General features: G+C 43.7%; 1 protein-coding gene across 1 annotated transcript; it reads right to left on the bottom strand.

Annotated features, from left to right (window-relative positions):
- Nucleotides 1-5,712: 5,712 nt before the first annotated feature.
- SHISA3 (shisa family member 3) lies at nt 5,713-7,421 on the bottom strand. Its single transcript, XM_086612278.1, has 2 exons — nt 7,136-7,421; nt 5,713-6,164 (listed from the first exon to the last, which is right to left on the bottom strand). Exons 1-2 carry the CDS (start codon nt 7,419-7,421, stop codon nt 5,713-5,715), a joined length of 738 nt encoding a protein of 245 aa, XP_086468404.1.
- Between the last annotated feature and the right edge of the window lie 9,166 nt (nt 7,422-16,587).

The raw sequence follows: 16,587 nt of genomic DNA, 5'->3' as shown, positions 1-16,587 counted from the left end.
TGTCTGCATGAGGCAATATTGCTCAGTGTTTTGAAGCAATGCATGGTGGTTGCTGTTCCCTGTTTTTTAATGCCTTCGTTAAAAGTCTGCTCATAATATATTGAGAAGCTAGCGCTGTGTAAGCAAATGAGTTTGTCAATTCAACTTTCTTGGTACTGGATGTTTCCACTGGTAACAAAACTCAACAAATGAGTTTCTCCTTCCCCCCCGCTGCCCTCGATCCCCCAGTTTCCTCACTGTTATCTGACAGATCTTTATTAAACAAAGGAATATTTTAGCATTCCAAACCTGGTTCCTGCTTATGCAAACCGTTACTCACATAGGCTTCAACTGGACTGTTTGTGAGTATAAGGACTACTCATCTGAGTAACGATGTGCAAAGTTGGGCACTTGGGAGGGTTGAAACTAACTTAAATGAAGCGTTTCCATAGAGAGGGAGAGATTTGTAATTGCAAAGCTGTGACCAGAACAAGTTTTTTTAAAAATCATATTTTATGGTGTTTCTTTATTGTAGAATAGAAGCCATAAATGCATTGATATTGTTTTTCTACTTCAACTTAATTTTTCATGAAGATTTTCAGTGTTTGATATGTATGAACCGCTGCAGAAAGCGGTCAGTCCGTAATAGCAAAATTTGCATTTGAGGTAAAGTGAGGTTTTACAGCTCCACTAAGCCATTACTGCTGAAACTGTTGTGAAAATTACGAAGCTGCATGAATGGAGACTTTTTGACTCGATGTTTATGGTAGTTTCTCAGGTTTAGTTTTAACTGAATGTTAAATGCACTGTGTTTTATAAATAGTTATTCTCTTTTAGTAACACGTTCAGTTCTATGCAGTGTTACATGTCATTTGGCATTTGGTGAATGTGCATGTTTTGAACTGCAAATTTTAAATGTTTTGTCTTTTAATTGTTAAAAAAATGAATAAACTTTGCCATTAAATGAAGCACCTTTGTTGAATTGATTGATTGTAAATGCTAGGGATTACTTTCAAGGGAAGACATATATCCTGCCACTCTCAGTTTTGAATTCTTCAAAATCGGAAATATCAAAAATAGCATTTCACAAATATCAAAGAATTCTTATGGTATTAAGGTAAACTGAAAGAGTAGAAAAAAAAAATTATTTTAAAATACCTACTTTGAGATGTCTTTCTCAGTTCTCATGTGAAGTCCAGAAAGAGTTAAACAGAAGAAAAAAAAAAAAAAAACAGACAACATACCACCCCCCCAAACAAGAAAAAAAAAGGGAGCAGGGCGAGTCTGCAATGGTGGTGATACCATATTTTGAAAGAGCAGTATCCAGTATGAGAATGGTAGAGTGAGAATAAGGAAACATCATCTCCTTTTTCAGATGACAGTTAAAGCACTGTGTCCTTTGGCTGTGATAGTAGCAGGTATTTCTGTCCCCTAACAGTGCCCACCCACTGAATAAAAATCAATATACCCAAACCTGAACTGAGTTTTGGTTGTAGGTAGGTGACGGATTCTTTATATACACACTAGACAATTTATTTTGTAGATTTTGTATTCTGCCAAGGCAGGTTCGGTAATAGACGCATCTTTCACGCTTTTAGCTTCATTGGTAGAGCTGGTTTAAAGAGATTCCACCTCGTGGTATGTCACCACCTTTATGACGCTGGCAGTCTGGAGGCCATTGAAATTATTCAGGTTATAATCCAGTTTATAATGATCCAGGCTCCCTTTCAAATCCTTTCCCTGCTTTCTCATGGCAAATGTTATTTTTAAGCTAAATCATTTCACTAATGTGATTTACACCACAACCCCCTGAATTTGCACAAGTCATCGAGAGAATAAAAAGCACAGAAAGCCATTTCTTCCGCTGCCTTTGCTAATGAAGACAGCACAGCATGGCATTACAGCCTCACTGTAACTGGGAATAAAAAACTGTTTACATGAGTCTCGTAGAGCAGCAGCCCCCTCAAAAGCAGAAGCTCTGTTCAGAGTATCAAGTCCGCACAGCACATTGCCATATGCACAAAAACAGCACTGAAAATTGACTCCCTCTTCATTAACTCTCTTAATGTTACTGTCAAGCTGTAACTGAACAGTAGTAACAAAATAATTTTGATTTTTTCACTTTTTTTTAATTCTAGTGGCATTAGTATTACAAATAATCCATGATTTTACATAGCCATATACTGTACCATTTACCTAGTTTCAAGTAAAATCCTTCAGACATTTCTTGGAAGTTCACGTAATGGTTTTCCTAGTGCTGAAGAGTTTGATGTATGTTGGAGAGACACGCTTAAGAAACCCTAAGTGTAGAAAAACAAAACGAATGGCTGACCTAATTCCTGTCTCTCACTCTTTGCCCACAGACAGCTTGGGCTTCGTACACGCCGTTACCCGCTAATGGCAATCAAAGCATTTTGTCCATAACGTGTGCGAATGACAATAATCGATTTAATAAGTGTGATTCTTCTTTCATTTTGATTTGTTTCAGACAGGTATCGCTCTAGTAAAAAGAGTATGAACTAACTCCAGTACTGCAAAAGAAATTTGTGCAAATGTTACGTCCACTAGCAAGCAGTTTGTTTTAGTCCAAGCACACATCCACCCCTTCAAACTGTTTCATCGGTCATTAAAACTGTGTGTCAGAACGCCGTTCTGTTCTGCCTGCAAGTTTTAGGAAAACGACGTATTTCCTATAAATCACAGGAGCATCTAGTGCCAACAGGTCATTTTCATGAAGAAGGAAATCCAGCGTTCCCACCTGCAGCCTGAATCCATCTGGGTTGGAAACCATTGGCAGCAAGTGTTCCAGCCCAGGGGCTTGTATTCAGGCCACCTCCCTGCAGCTATATAGGTCACTGTAGCTACATGAACACTGATTTACAGATTCTTCTTAACTTACAGACTCTTCTTTACCCATTTGCAGACGGTGCACAATCCCCACCTCACCTGCTTTGCAGGTAACCCAGAACAGCTATTCTAGCTGCACCTGATCCTTCCCAGCAGCCTTAGACCCCATCTGCAGGACTTGTTGCACTCTGGCCACCAATCTGTGCAATGGTTGCACTCTACAGACTCAGAGACTTAATAAGTCTGATTCAATGAAATTATTCCTGTGTGTCCAGTTCCTCAAGCATTTTATGAGGTCAGACCCATGACACAGCGTCAGGGGAGGAATGGAAGTAGCTCCGAGGGGTCGTCCCTGCTAGGCTGGCTTTCATGCTCCACGGCAAACTGCACAGCCTCCACTTAGGAGGCCTGTAAGCAAGCGTAGCAAAAATCCATCCCCATCTTAAAACACTAATAAATCTGACCGTAGAGCCCACTGGGACCCTGCCAGCGACGGAGCCCAGCCTGTTCAGCGTACACTGCCAAACATTAACAGGTAATACCTCTTTAGCCCTGAGTCCAACTCAGAGCTTCTCTGTGTACAGCCTATCTTGGAGGAAAACCCTGAATTTCAGCTGCCCACCACCTGTGTCAGTGGCTCCGACGACTAATCACTCTTTAAAGGAGCATAAAATTGCACCTTCTTAACTAGAACTGACCAAGTTTCTGCTTCCAGAAGGATCTGTGGTGCATTAGTTTACTAGATAAGATTTCTGCTAATTGAAGACTTACTATATATTTGTAAAAAATACAGTTTGTTTTACTGTTTCTGCTGTATACGGGAGTGATCCGCAGGTCTTGCGGGATGCTTCCGTACAACAGAGCTGATCTCTGTTGCAATATTAAATGATTGTTCCAAAAAGTTACTCGATGAACATTCAAAATATGCAGTGAAGGGTCCTATGCTTACCTTTCAAAGAATTTCCCAAGTACTTGAAATCTACTTTTTAGATTTTTATAAAACGTATACACTACTGGGTAACGTTATTTTAGCTTGTAATTAACTCTCACAACATTCAAGCTAAAACCTATTACTTAAAACATCATACAACACGTCTTTCTGCTTAGAAACCATACTTCCAGCAGTAATAGCCATTGGATTGTAATGTTAATTATGCAATAAAAAACATTAAAAGGTTTATTTAAAAACATTGTTTTGATAAATGCTAAGATACTGACTGTTAGATATTTGCTAAGAAAAAAAATGCATTCAATTCTTGAGGAAGAAGCAACGAAGCTTTTCTAAAATACAGAGAAATACACTGTAATTCAGAATAAAAGTGCTGTCATTTTAATATGCACCGATACACTAGTATTTGTAAAAATAGGTCGGCTGTAATGTACTTCAACTGCTCCTGTACACAGGGGCTGACAAAATAGGAAAGTTCAGCCTCTGATACTGTAGATTCTGACACACAGAATGGCTTCATTTGTTCATAAAACTAAGCATACAGAGAAGCCCTTTAATGACTGCATTTTTTTCCCGTGCATTTTCCGTTTGCTTGCTGCATGTGTTTGGTTTAGATGCACTTTTTTCTTCTTCCATTTGGTTTGTTGGTTTACTTGGGTGAAGGAATGTAGAAGGGCAAACAAAATTTATTCCTAGGGCAGGATGTTTTAAATTAAAATACCCAACTAATCAGTGTAGTTTTTACCACATTTTCATCAGTGCTGCACATAAAAGACATTAATTAATCTATTAGTTCGCTATACACTCAGAATTTTATATTACATTAAATCTGCACAACAGGTGCAGTTAAAGATTTATATCATTTACAAAAGCAAAACTATTATAACAAGAAAAAAATACAGCTAAAAAATATAAAAAATATAGTTACACCATCAAAATGAAAATTTGCTCATCAAAAACTATCTGTACAGAGACATACAGATGACACAACATTTCAACCACACAGTTTATTGATAAATTTTTGTGTGTGTGACTACTAAATAATTAGTGTTGTCAGTGCTGTAAATACATTTTAAATTACAAGCTTGTCTTTACATTTTATACACAGCTAATTTTACAAATAGAACTTTAAGATCAGTTTGTCCAACTTACATGTTGCTGAGCAAAAAGCCGACAATAAGTACTTCGTTCTGAAATATGCTGTAATATAACACCATTTTAAGAATTTTATGCAGAGAAGTTATTAGTGATATTGCTGAATACATTCTGCTTTTCTCATATATAATTATTTGGCTGCTTGAGATTGGCACGTTTTCAACTAGCCTAATTAGTACTAGTTTTATCTATCATAGTTCAAGTTTACTAATACAAATATGCAGTGTAAGTTCAGGTATATTATGTGTATTTTAAAAACCCCACACATTTTGGTATCTATAGTAAAATTCTTCCTCTTATTTTCATTGCTCATGGGAGTGAGAAGTAGTCAGCTGTTTTCGGGACCCTCTTTAGTAAATACTACTCATCTTTTACTTCTCAGGCTTACTTCTACCTTATAGAACTAGTCTGATCATTATCAGTGGAACGCTGCCACCACTTGTTAACTAAGTTAATAGTGTTTAGGGTTAAAATGTCATTTATAATGCCATGAAATGGGTAACTTTATCCCGAAATGTTTTTTCTACACGTTCTGCACAAATTAGACTGATCAGAGTAGTCAGTTTTTAGAGCAACTAGGTTTGGAATATTTTACAATTCATTTGTAAGTCTGATCCACGGTTGGGAAATGAGATCCCAAATGAGATCTTGCACTTTTCAAGGGCAACTCACCCACCGGAACAGTTCTGACTTCCGCAACCCCAAGGCATGTCAGCGTGACACCCAGCAGCAGCAGCGGTCCCTGCGCTTCTGAAGGCTGCCTTACTTCTTGACAACTCCTTTCAGCTCTGACTAAAATCAGAGCAGCTCTTCCCAGCCAGGGCAGGCTCTGGCTGGAGAGGATACCCAAAGTACGGCGGCGACACCAAAAATCCCGACGGCTGCGTAAGGTGGACCGCATGGGCTGTTTGGAAGCAGCCAGACGTGTACGGTGGAGGTGGCGATGCCACGAGGCACCCTGGCTCTGCCCGGGGAAAGGAGAACCTGCGAACTGAACTACCGGTCGAACTGGAACTTGTCGCGGTGCTGGACTGCCTCGACGGCGTCCTGAAGCTCGTGGAGGCCAGGATCATGGGAAGAGTCTCGGTCTGATAGCTCCGCAGAGAAAATCGTATTGGCTGCGACGGCTGTTTAGGTCTTAAACATGTGCAACAATAAACCGCTACCAGAGAGCCCACAATAATGAAGGCGATAAATATTGATCCAACAACGAGGAATGGGACGTAGATTGGTTCTGGGAGAAGAAAGAAGAAAAGCCGTGCATGTTAGTCTAGTGAAATAACAGGTCTGCTGCGTAGAAATAAAGTCTAGAGTTTATGAAGCCCCACGTCATTTCAGTCCCACTAATGCACTGAGCTGCTCAGAAGACAGAGCTTCCAACCATTATCATTAGAACATTAAAAGTTAAACCCTGTATGTACCAGTCAAAATTTCTTTCTGTTGACAATTTTAATAGCCACCAATGGTAAAAGCTGTCTACACCATGTCCCATTTTCTTGTTCTAGTTAGGTTTCGCTCAAGAATCACACTCCTTTCCCCCTCCTTCACCCCCCAAAACCATCAGGGCTGTCCAACGCCACAGCTTGAACCTGCAGGCGAAGCTCAAGTGCTACAGGCGATGTCAAGTTGCTCTCACTCATAAGGTGGAAAATAAGCGCAGAATGCGTGACTTGGGAGGCCAGGCTCCGTGTGCACTGCCGGTTTTCTTTTGTTTGAAAACCCCTGCGTTACACGGCGGGGTTGCGCCGGCAGAGCGGCGGAGCCGAGTCTCGCCTCCGGGCGAAACAAAGTTGAACAGGCACAGCTAAGTTTGCCAATGCAAACCTGAAATACCCACGCGCCTTCCAGTTAGGACGGATCCAGCTGCTGGAGCCCCTTCTGACCGTGAAGTCAGGACAGGGAGCGCAGCCCCGGACGCCCGCTCTGCCTCCCGGCGCGGGGGCCGCTCCCGCGGCCGGAACCCGCCGCCCGCGGCCCCGCACACCCGGCGCCTCCTCCCTGTGCGCACGTGGGGCCGCGCCCGCCGCCTGCCCACCCGCGGGCCGGGCACAGCCGAGCCGAGCCGGGCCGGGCCGGGCAGAGCCGGGTCGGGTCAGGCCAGAGAGCCCCGCGGCCGCCGCGGGGGCGGCCGCGGGGCTCCGGCCGGGGGATGCTCCGCGGGGGCCGGCTCCCGCCTGCCCCGGGACCCGCGGGCCGGGCACTCACGGGCGGTGACTCCCGGGTCCGGGGGCTCCCGGTCGTTGGTGCAGCCGCCCTGCTCCAGGCGGGCCTCGGCGGCGGCGCAACAGTAGCGCAGCGCGCAGGAGCCGCAGCAGATGGTGGCGGCCGCCGTGTCGAAGCCCTCGGGGCACTGGAAGCCCTCGTGGTAGCCGCCCTGCCCGTCCACCCAGCCGTGGCAGTACTCGCCGCCGCCCGGCTGGCCCCCGCCGCCGCCGCCCAGCAGCCCCAGCAGGAGGCAGCGCAGCAGCAGCGCCCGCCGCCGCCCCGCCATCGCCCCGCCGCCACCGCCGCCGCCGCCGCCGCCCCGCTGCCCGCCCGCCCCGCCGGGGCAGGCAGGGGGCGGCCCCGGGTGCGGTGCGGGGCCTCCTGCGCCGCGTCCGGGGGGTGGGGGGCAGCTTCCCCCCCCCACCCCGCCCCGGCCCTCCGCAGCCGCGCCCCCGCTCACCTGCCGCCGCCCGGGCTGTTCTGCCGCCGGAGCTTCATCCCCCACCCCCGCCGCCGTCCCGGACGTCGCCGCCCGCCCCCGGCCCCTGCGGCTGGGCTGGCCCCGCGCCGTCGCTGTCGGTCGGACGGGGCCGAGGCTGGAGAGATCAGCGTCTGCTTTCGGGGGGCTCCATCCTTCCCCTCGGCAGCTCGGGCGCTCAGCCTCCGTGTGAAACCGGCTGAGCCGGAACGCGGGCACCGCCCGTCCCGCCGCACCGGGATGTGCCCCTCGCCTCCCCGCTGCCCTGCCGCCCCAAAGCAGGAGGGTTTCTCGCGTTGGGGGTTTATGAAAGCAGCCCTGCGCTTCTAAGAGTTAAAAACACAAGCAGAGCGTATGATTTATTACGAGGACTCTTTGCTTTTTAACCTGTTTCCTTTCCTCGATACTTTTCAAGTGCAAAGGCATGGCAGTATATTCCGAGAAGATTTATAGCCTCTTTTAGTCCGACACCGGGCCCGTCACCTTTATTTTCCAAAGGGAGAGGGTGAGTGCGGGGCTGAGGAGGAGGGACACATCTGTTCGTATGAGCATCTGATCCTTTTTCTGCTGGAAGAATAATAGCACCGAGTCACCAAGCATCAGGAAAACCACAAAAGGCACTGCTTATTCATTTATTCTAGAGAAAAAAAAAAAATATTTTAAATGAACTGAGCAGATTTAGACTTCTGGTTTAAGCAAAGAAACGTTTCTTTAAATTGATGTGTCCCCTGTGGGCCATCTAGGAGGCTCTCCTGCTTTAACAGTAAAAGGGCTTACGAAACTAGCGTTACATTAAAGTTGGGCTGAACTAAAGAATTAATTTTTACTGCATCTGAAACTTCCTGCCATCATTTACCGCTGGGGTATGAATATGTATATCGGAGTCTGACCACTTGTCAAACATTTTGAATGCCCGTGTCACTAATTTCCAAAGTTGGCAGGTTCAGTGAAACAAAAGGAACAAAGTGTGCTGTGTACCAGCAATAAAACTGTGCGCCGAGAACCATCTATCAAGACCTCGGACTTCTGGCCAACCTCTAAATACAGTCCATGAGCACAATATTTGTTTTTCTTTTAACTAATCTAGTCTCCTTCATTTTTTTTTTCTGTTTTGTTTTCTTTGAATATAACCAGTGCTACTGGATAGGAAAAACAAATAAAAAAATTCTATAAATGCATAATATTTTTCGTGGCTGTTTAACAGCTGTAGGTATAGAAATAACAAAACTGGATCTTAAAGAAAAGAAAATAGATTTTGAACGTGAAGATGTGATACTCTGTCCTCTTCTGCATTTTCATTTTGAAATGATGATGTGAATTAAACTTGTACCAGCTGTCCTGACTCTGAGTTCCTAGTTTTTATAGGCCAATGATAAATATTAGTATAGTTTTGCATTTACTTCACTGTGGTTTTAGAGCAAACATAACCTCCATGGAATGTTTTTAAATGTATGGTTTCTAAAGGCCTAATCCAGTTTCCAGGAAGGTCAAAAGGAATCTCTTTGTTGACCAGGATGAGGCTTGGAGCAGAAGCTCGGTAAGGTCTGTGTGGTACATTCAGCTGTCGTCAGGTGCAAAGGGCAGAGAGACAACAGATCCGTCCTGTCAGATTTGCTGGAAAGCCACTTGTGGTAGGAATTGCTGTGTAGATGTGTCACAGTTCATAAGAATGTTGGGTTTGCTAATTAAATCACCAGTTTCAAAAAAAAAAAAAAAAAAAAAAGAGGTCTGAAAAAAATCCTTCTGATATATGTATATTTTAGATACTAAGCTACTGCAGGAACTGCAGAGGTATTCTTCTGGGGGAAAATGGGGGGGTGGTCCCAAACCACAGGCATCAGCAACATTTCGACCTGGGTTTACTTCTCCTATGTTTCATCTCTAATGCTTGGATCATTAATAACAAGTTTTTCTTTGTGTTCGCCTTTAGGCAGAGGCTCCTCTCTGCCCCCCTCTTGTGCAATCCCATAGCAGCCCTACAGGGTCTCCACCCTTCTCTTTATTTCATAGAATCATAGAATGCTTGGAGTTGGAAGGGACCTCAAAGATCGTCTAGTTCCAATCCCCCTGCCATGGGCAGGGAAATCCTCCACTACACCAGGCTGCCCAAAGCCTCAGCCAACCTGGCCTTGAACACTTCCAGGGATGGGGCATCCACAACTTCTCTGGGCAATCTGTTTCAGTGCCTCACCGCCCTCTGAGTGAAAAATTTCTTCCTTTTATCTCATCTAAATCTGCCCTCTTTCAGCTTAAAGCCATTGCCCCTTGTCCTATCACTACATGCCCTTGGAAAAAGTCCCTCTCCAGCTTTCCTGTAGGCCCCGTTTAGGTACTGGAAAGCTGCAATACGATCACCCCAGAGCCTTCTCTTCTCCAGGCTTGCCCCATCCTGCAAGAAAAATCCTATGAGGGCTTAAGTGTTTGCTTGAAAGTTCATGTGTGGTTGGTTTATTTTGTGTGGATAAATGGCCTTTCACTCACTCGAGTGGATTTATTTCACTGGTGCCAAATAAAAATCAGAGGCAGATTTCAGTACTGCTCTTGCAAACACAGCCAACCTTGAAAGTCTGAAGATGCATGAGCAGTTTTCCTGTGAACTGCTGAGGTCTTAACCGACTTCTTTGGGCTCGTTTTTTGCTTTCTCTGAAATATTGATGCAGTTTACAGAATGCGGTGGTACTCTAGTGGAAATGAACTGGGTTGTTCTGACCCAGAGAGACAAAACCCTTTGCTCTGCTCCCCTTTTGTAAAGTTGGCATCTGTGTAACCACATCCTCAAAATATCTGAGATCCTAGCAGATTCATTTGCAACTACTTCTGTTAATTGCTTTAAACTAAACCCGCAAATAATTAATACAGGAAAAAATGTCATGCAGACTGTCGGTGAGCATCCTTCACCTGCAGTTTGAGGACACCAGATGCTAGGAGTACCTCACTTAGACTGTACTTTGTTGGGTAACATTCTCGCAAAGTACCCACGCTGACTTTGCATATTATTTTTCTTAGCTGAAGCCTTCCAGCTTCCAGATGATGTGCAATTTTTCTTAAGTGATCCCTGAAATTGTTCCATCCATGTCCACAGTAACTGCCTCACTTCTGCCAAATTGATTGGTTATAAAAACTGATATTAAAATCTCCTTAAACAGATTCATAGTTCCTGCTAATAATTTTACTATACTTAATTTTCTGGGTTTAGGCTGTTTTTTTCTGTTTTCACTAGGATGCTTTTGGAGTTCCTTTTGAGTATAAAACAAGTCAGTGACCCATGAAGCTCTAGCATGAGAGACAATCTTATTACCATTTTGAGTGGGCACTACTGATGTTAGTAAAGCCCTGGGACTTTGGCTTGGCTACTGGAGTCCAAGCAGAGACTGGATCTTCCAAACACTCCTAAATAATTGCCCGCTTCTGTATTAACTGGGTTAATGACGGGCTCAGCTCATATCTTGCTCGATGTAACCATCAGGATTGGTCATTTCAGCCTAGCTCTTCATTAAATATTGTCTTGAATTTCAAAGAATGTAAAGGCTAAATCACATTATCAGCTTCTAAAACCAGCCTGGTGCAAGTAGATTTCCTTTAAAAAAATAAATAAATAAATACATAAATAACCATCTAAATTGCAAACACTTTAGCTACATGAGTTCCTTCATTAAGCACAAAAGGACTGTATTGAATAAAATCCTGTATGGCTGTTCTCTAAAATGATATCCTTGTTCTTGACTGGTTGTTGAGAAAGCCCTTCCTGCAGCTGCTTTGCTCAGAGAGCCACCTGCCAGGCCACATGCATCCCTGTCACCTGCCAGACCACACATGTTTTCCAGCCCGGGATGGCTGGAAGGAGCACTAGGATGTACCTCAGCCCTACGTCCCAGCAAGACTCCCACCACGTCTCCACTTCTCCTCTGGCTGCAGAGCCCTGTCCCATTGCCTACATCAGCAAATTAAGACGGACCTGTGAAACCCACAAAGCATGTTTTGGTTGGCTGAATCAAGGGGAAATGTGCTTCTTTCTGTCTTCTTTCTTGCTTCTTTTTCAGCATCACAGAATCACAGAATCACAGAATGTTAAGGATTGGAAGGGACCTCAAAGGATCATCTAGTCCAATCCCCCTGCCAGATCAGGACCACCTAGATCAGATCACAGATCAGATAACATCCTTTCATATCTGGGAGGGAAGGATCATTCTGGATTGCTCTGGGTTGGGAGCTGCAGGCTCTGACAGTCAACTTGTTATGATTTATTTCTGAATAAATATTTCTAATATGATTTATTATTTCTAGTATGATTTATGATTTATTGCTGAATAAATATTTCTGTGTTTTGACCAGTGCTGTGTTGTTTTTCACCCCAGTCAGGAATGTCACCCTGTTTTCTGAAGTCTCTCAGGAACACTTGAGAGGGAAGGTTACGTGGGCCAGCTGTTAAAAGCAGCACCATTTAACACTTGCCCACAACTAACCCATTGAGAAAGCCAGTTACAGCTTTTGGAGAAAAATGTAGAAGTCAGGCTATCTCAGCCTAATGACTGTCAAAGTAAGTGAGATTAGTCATGCTATAAATGCCTCAGGGCTCACTCAAGAAGTAGGATGTTGGGTTACTGGTATCTTGATACATATGTACACATATCGCAGGAATGTTCCCTTATCTGAAATCTGTAACACTGCTGGGTGGAGGAGTTAGGTTCAGACTTCAGAAATCATTATTCTCCTTCTAAGCCATTAAGAGCAGAGGACATTTTCAAGCCATCAAGGCAGCCATCCCTGTTCAAGGGACATACTGTCCAAGCCACCCCTAGCTATCCTTTGGGAATTCACTTTTGTCTTACACTTGAGCTCTATAGAGACCATGTCATGAAAGATGAAAAGATTTGCTTACATACAGTAATTTACGTGCACTAATTGTTTCTCTTCTATAGAACCACAGCGCTGCTCTCTGTTTCAACATAGAGCTATTTGGAGTGGAAGAGCAAGGACAGATGTCTAGAAGAGATAGGAATCAGTGATTTTATGGGATGTGCAGTTGCTCTTCCTTCACTCCAGCTGCAGATAAAAATAGCATGTCTTATGGCTACCAAGCAAGGTTTTCTGAAGAAGCGTTTCATTTGCTTTTAAACCAGAAGTTCCTGTGCTGTTGAATTGAGAAACAAATTCTCCAAGAAATGTTTCTCAATTTTGAAAAAAAAAAAAAAGAAAACTCTCACCAACAGCACTAGCCAATGAAATCCTAAAGAAAAAGTAAAAAAAATAAAGTGTAAAAATGACTGGTTTTTTGTCTTTCTAACAGCTGTTTTCAAAGCACCAAACATGGGGAAATGTTTTGACAACGAAAAAAAAGAGATTGAAAAATGGCCACGTTTTGACCACTGTTTCACCTGAAAAATGTTGATCAGCTATAATTTGGCACATGCCTCCTTCTCTGTAACCTGCAGAGAAAGAAGAAGTTACTGCTGGTAAATAACTACATTTCCTACCAATCTTCACAGCTGTAACCATTTTTAAGTGGTACCAAGCTTACGGGCTAGAGATGGAAAGCTCAGTATGCTGTTGCCATGCAATTCCCTAATTCCCCGAACAGAAGACTTAGTGGTATAGTCATACTAATGAATAGTGCTACAGAAAGGTCAGGGGAGAGAGATAGCATCAGTCAGATCTGCTTTGCTCTGCAGTGGAGTGTGCACTTCTTTTTCCTTGCAACAGAATTAATGAAAAGAAAAAAGTGAAAGGATGTGAGAGAACATGGCATTTGAGTGCAGAAAGAAAATGAGCTTACCAGGGAATGAAGACAACTGTTTTTTTCACTTGCACTGAGAAAAAGAACAGTTGAATATTTGAAAATAAAAAGTGAATACATACCAATGCTTTTTTTTTTCCCAAATAAATAGTGCTGAATATGAGGACACTGTTTCAAAACATAGTTAACAGAGAGCCTAATAAACATGTGCCTAAGTTTAAAAATTCACGGTTTCTTTTTAATTATTATTATGAAACTAAAGCATGAGAATAACAGACATTTAATGAGTAAAAAAATCTCCAGATGGACCGGTTATAGAGTGCCTTAAGCCTTAAGTAAGACACATTCCTTACACAACTATGGGAGAACTAGTTCTGTAGGATCTCTTAATATCTAGCACTAGAATATTGTTTTTAACACGTCAAAGTTCTACACAAATAGAATCATAGAACAGTTTGGGTTGGAAAGGGCCTTTAAAGGTCATTTAGTCCAACCCTCTCTGCAGTGAGCAGGGACATCTTCAACTAGATCAGGTTGCTCAGAGCCCCATCCAACCTGACCTTGAATGTTTCCAGAGACAAGGCACCTACCACTTCTCTGGGCAGCCTGTTCCAGTGTTTCACCACCCTCATTGTAAAAATTTCTTCCTTAGATCTAGTCTGAATCTACCCTCTTTTAGTTTAAAACCATTACCCCTTGTCCTATTGCAACAGGCCCTACTAAAAAGTTTGTCGCCCTCTTTCTTAGAAGCCCCTTTTACATATGGAAAGGCTGTAAAAATAACTCGTCTGCAGTGGATACTTTGGATCTAAAAGAGTAATTCCTTTGTAGCACTAAACTTGGTAAACTAAACTGTTCCCTGACACTTTAGTCAGCAACCAATAAGATAATTTTATTAAATATTTTAACAGTACAAACAGGAATTTAAAAAATGCTTTTATGTTACTGCTGTTACTGATTTATTCTGAGCATTAAATAGCTGCTATCCAATGCTAAAAACTGGGCCAAATCCTTCATCTTCAAACGTGGGAGCATTCTCTCGGTTCCTGTGTCTCAGGTCCTCCACACCCACTTCCTCAGTTTGCATTTCACCCTACCATCCATTCCCGTTTCCATTTGTATCATTGCATGTTCGTAAAAGATAGTTACGTTTTGTTCATTCATTGTATTTGTCCTGTCTTTGGTATGGCCTCTTAACACTTCCCATGTACAGCAGATTTCCCAAAGCATGTAAAACATTGCAGGTCTGAAAAAAATCACATTCAATGATCTATAGATTTATATTTATGATAGTGCAGTCAATGAATGAAAGAGTAGGTGAGCTTAAAGACTGAGACCCATTTTCTTTATTCTGGCTGCAGGTGGGTAGGGTATAAGAAGAGCTTTACCTCAGCTCCCCCAGTCTAGGGCAGGTCAGGCACTGGGACAAGCCAGCACCATTTTGGCTAGCAGCATTGTTGCTGCAAGTTGTGCTCAACACTTTGTTGCTCTTGATATGCTGCACTTCCAGATCCCAAACCAGATGAGTCCTGCCATTCACCTAATCCAAACTGCTCTGTCTGGCCATCAGTAACTGCTTCAGGGGAGGTAAAAAGCCCTACAACATCATGTCCAACTTGCCCATGGAGTGAGCAAACTGTGTTAGGCTCATGCTGTATGGCTGAACAGGCTGCATGCAGAGGAAATATTTGGGGTTTCTGGACTGAAGTGCACAGTCCTGAAATTTGCCCAAACAAGATTTATGTGCAGGAAAGAGGTCTTATCTAGTGAGCCCAATATGTAACAGTTTTAAACTTTGGATTAGTAATAACTGGGAACTGGCTTTCACTCAAGTCCTAGAGCAGACACACTAATACTCTTTCCAAAATGTTTTGCCGGTAATTTTTTTGACAGCAGCTGAACATTGAGCAGATGTCTTCATTGAGCTGTCCTTTTTCTGAAATAATACAGTGAACTGAAAGTCCTGTAAAGTGTCTAAACTGATGTCTGAATATGACTCTCTAAGCTGTTATTACCCTGTATTTGCAGGCACTGCATTTCATTTGCCTTTGTGTTGCCCACTCACCTGATTTGTTAAGGTCTTGTCAAGGTTCTCCCAAAGGTGGCAGCTCTGTTTGTATGTCCCATGAGATCTGTCATCCTCAAACAAGCTGGGAAGTTATAACTGGCTCTCATGATCATCACAAACCCGATTCAGTAGCGCCAGGCACGGTCTGCATTTGTGTCCCACCACAGTTCTTCCTGAAGCAATCTCCTCTGTTAGTTGGTGCACCTTCCTTGCCTTAGTCAAAGAGGTGGCATGAGGTACTCCAGTGTTTGCCCCTCAGAGCATCTTCCTTCATACAAACGTCTGCCTTGCCCCAGCTGGAGGGTGCCTGCGAGGAGGACTGCCTTGCAGTGTCCCCTGGCACAATGTCTGTGAGTGACTCTTGTCTCACTGTTGTTTAGCAAGTGGTGACTTTCAAACGTTGTAGCTGCTCCTTGAGGGACTTAGACCACTTGCACCTCCATCTTTGTGTGCAAGTGCAATAACCGTGCGTTCAGCGTTAACTCGGTGTCACCAAAACAAGCTGCTGCTGTTCAGTGCCTCAGCTCGAGAGGGATTGGGTTGGTTTGCAGTGGTTAATCTTCTAAGGGAAGATTTTCACTGGAGACCCTTTAGCAGGCAGCCACTACTGAGATTTATAGCCCTCCTGCCTAATCTCCCCTCCACTTATGGCTCTGCTGCAGTGGAGAGCAAAAGCCTTGCATACTAGCATTGGATCTAGGGGCTTGTTAGGGGCTCCTGAGTCAGCTTTGGGAGCTCACTACTGCTCAAGCCAGACAGCCCCATGCACCCTCTGTCCTTTTCTATCTCAGTCTCCACACCATTTTTGCTGCTTGAGAGATAAAACCCTTGGGAGAAACTAAAAATAATGGATCTCTTCCTATATGCTTATTTGCTAGTCATTAGATGACTGTCCTGAAGCCCAGCTTTAGGAACAAAAGTCAGCTCAAACCCTCCTGTCTGACATCAATGATACATCAGTGATACCAACAGACTGTAGGGTCTGACCCACAGCCCCAGGGAAAACTGGGACTGCTGCCGCCCACTAATCTCCCCATGGTTACTGGAGCTCCTGCAAACCAGCTTCAGCCCCCAAGGCTTTCACAGCAATGCTCATAGTGCAGGACTGAGAGGACTGGAGGGAGATAGCAATCTTCTAGCTTGTACCACTGCCTCTCCTTCAAGAAACCAAA

This window comes from Tauraco erythrolophus, chromosome 5 (genome assembly GCF_009769465.1).
Source record: "Tauraco erythrolophus isolate bTauEry1 chromosome 5, bTauEry1.pri, whole genome shotgun sequence".
Taxonomy (NCBI): domain Eukaryota; kingdom Metazoa; phylum Chordata; class Aves; order Musophagiformes; family Musophagidae; genus Tauraco; species Tauraco erythrolophus.
Note: the sequence above shows the minus strand (reverse complement) of the source record. Positions and strands in the feature narration are given on the sequence as shown.

Excerpts from the sequence above, each read along its gene's own strand:
- SHISA3 (XM_086612278.1), bottom strand. The coding sequence starts at position 7,421 with ATGGCGGGGCGGCGGCGGGCGCTGCTGCTGCGCTGCCTCCTGCTGGGG. Across the intron at positions 6,165-7,135 it reads GGACCCGGGAGTCACCGCCC|AACCAATCTACGTCCCATTC; the intron begins GTGAGTGCCCGG and ends TTCTTCTCCCAG.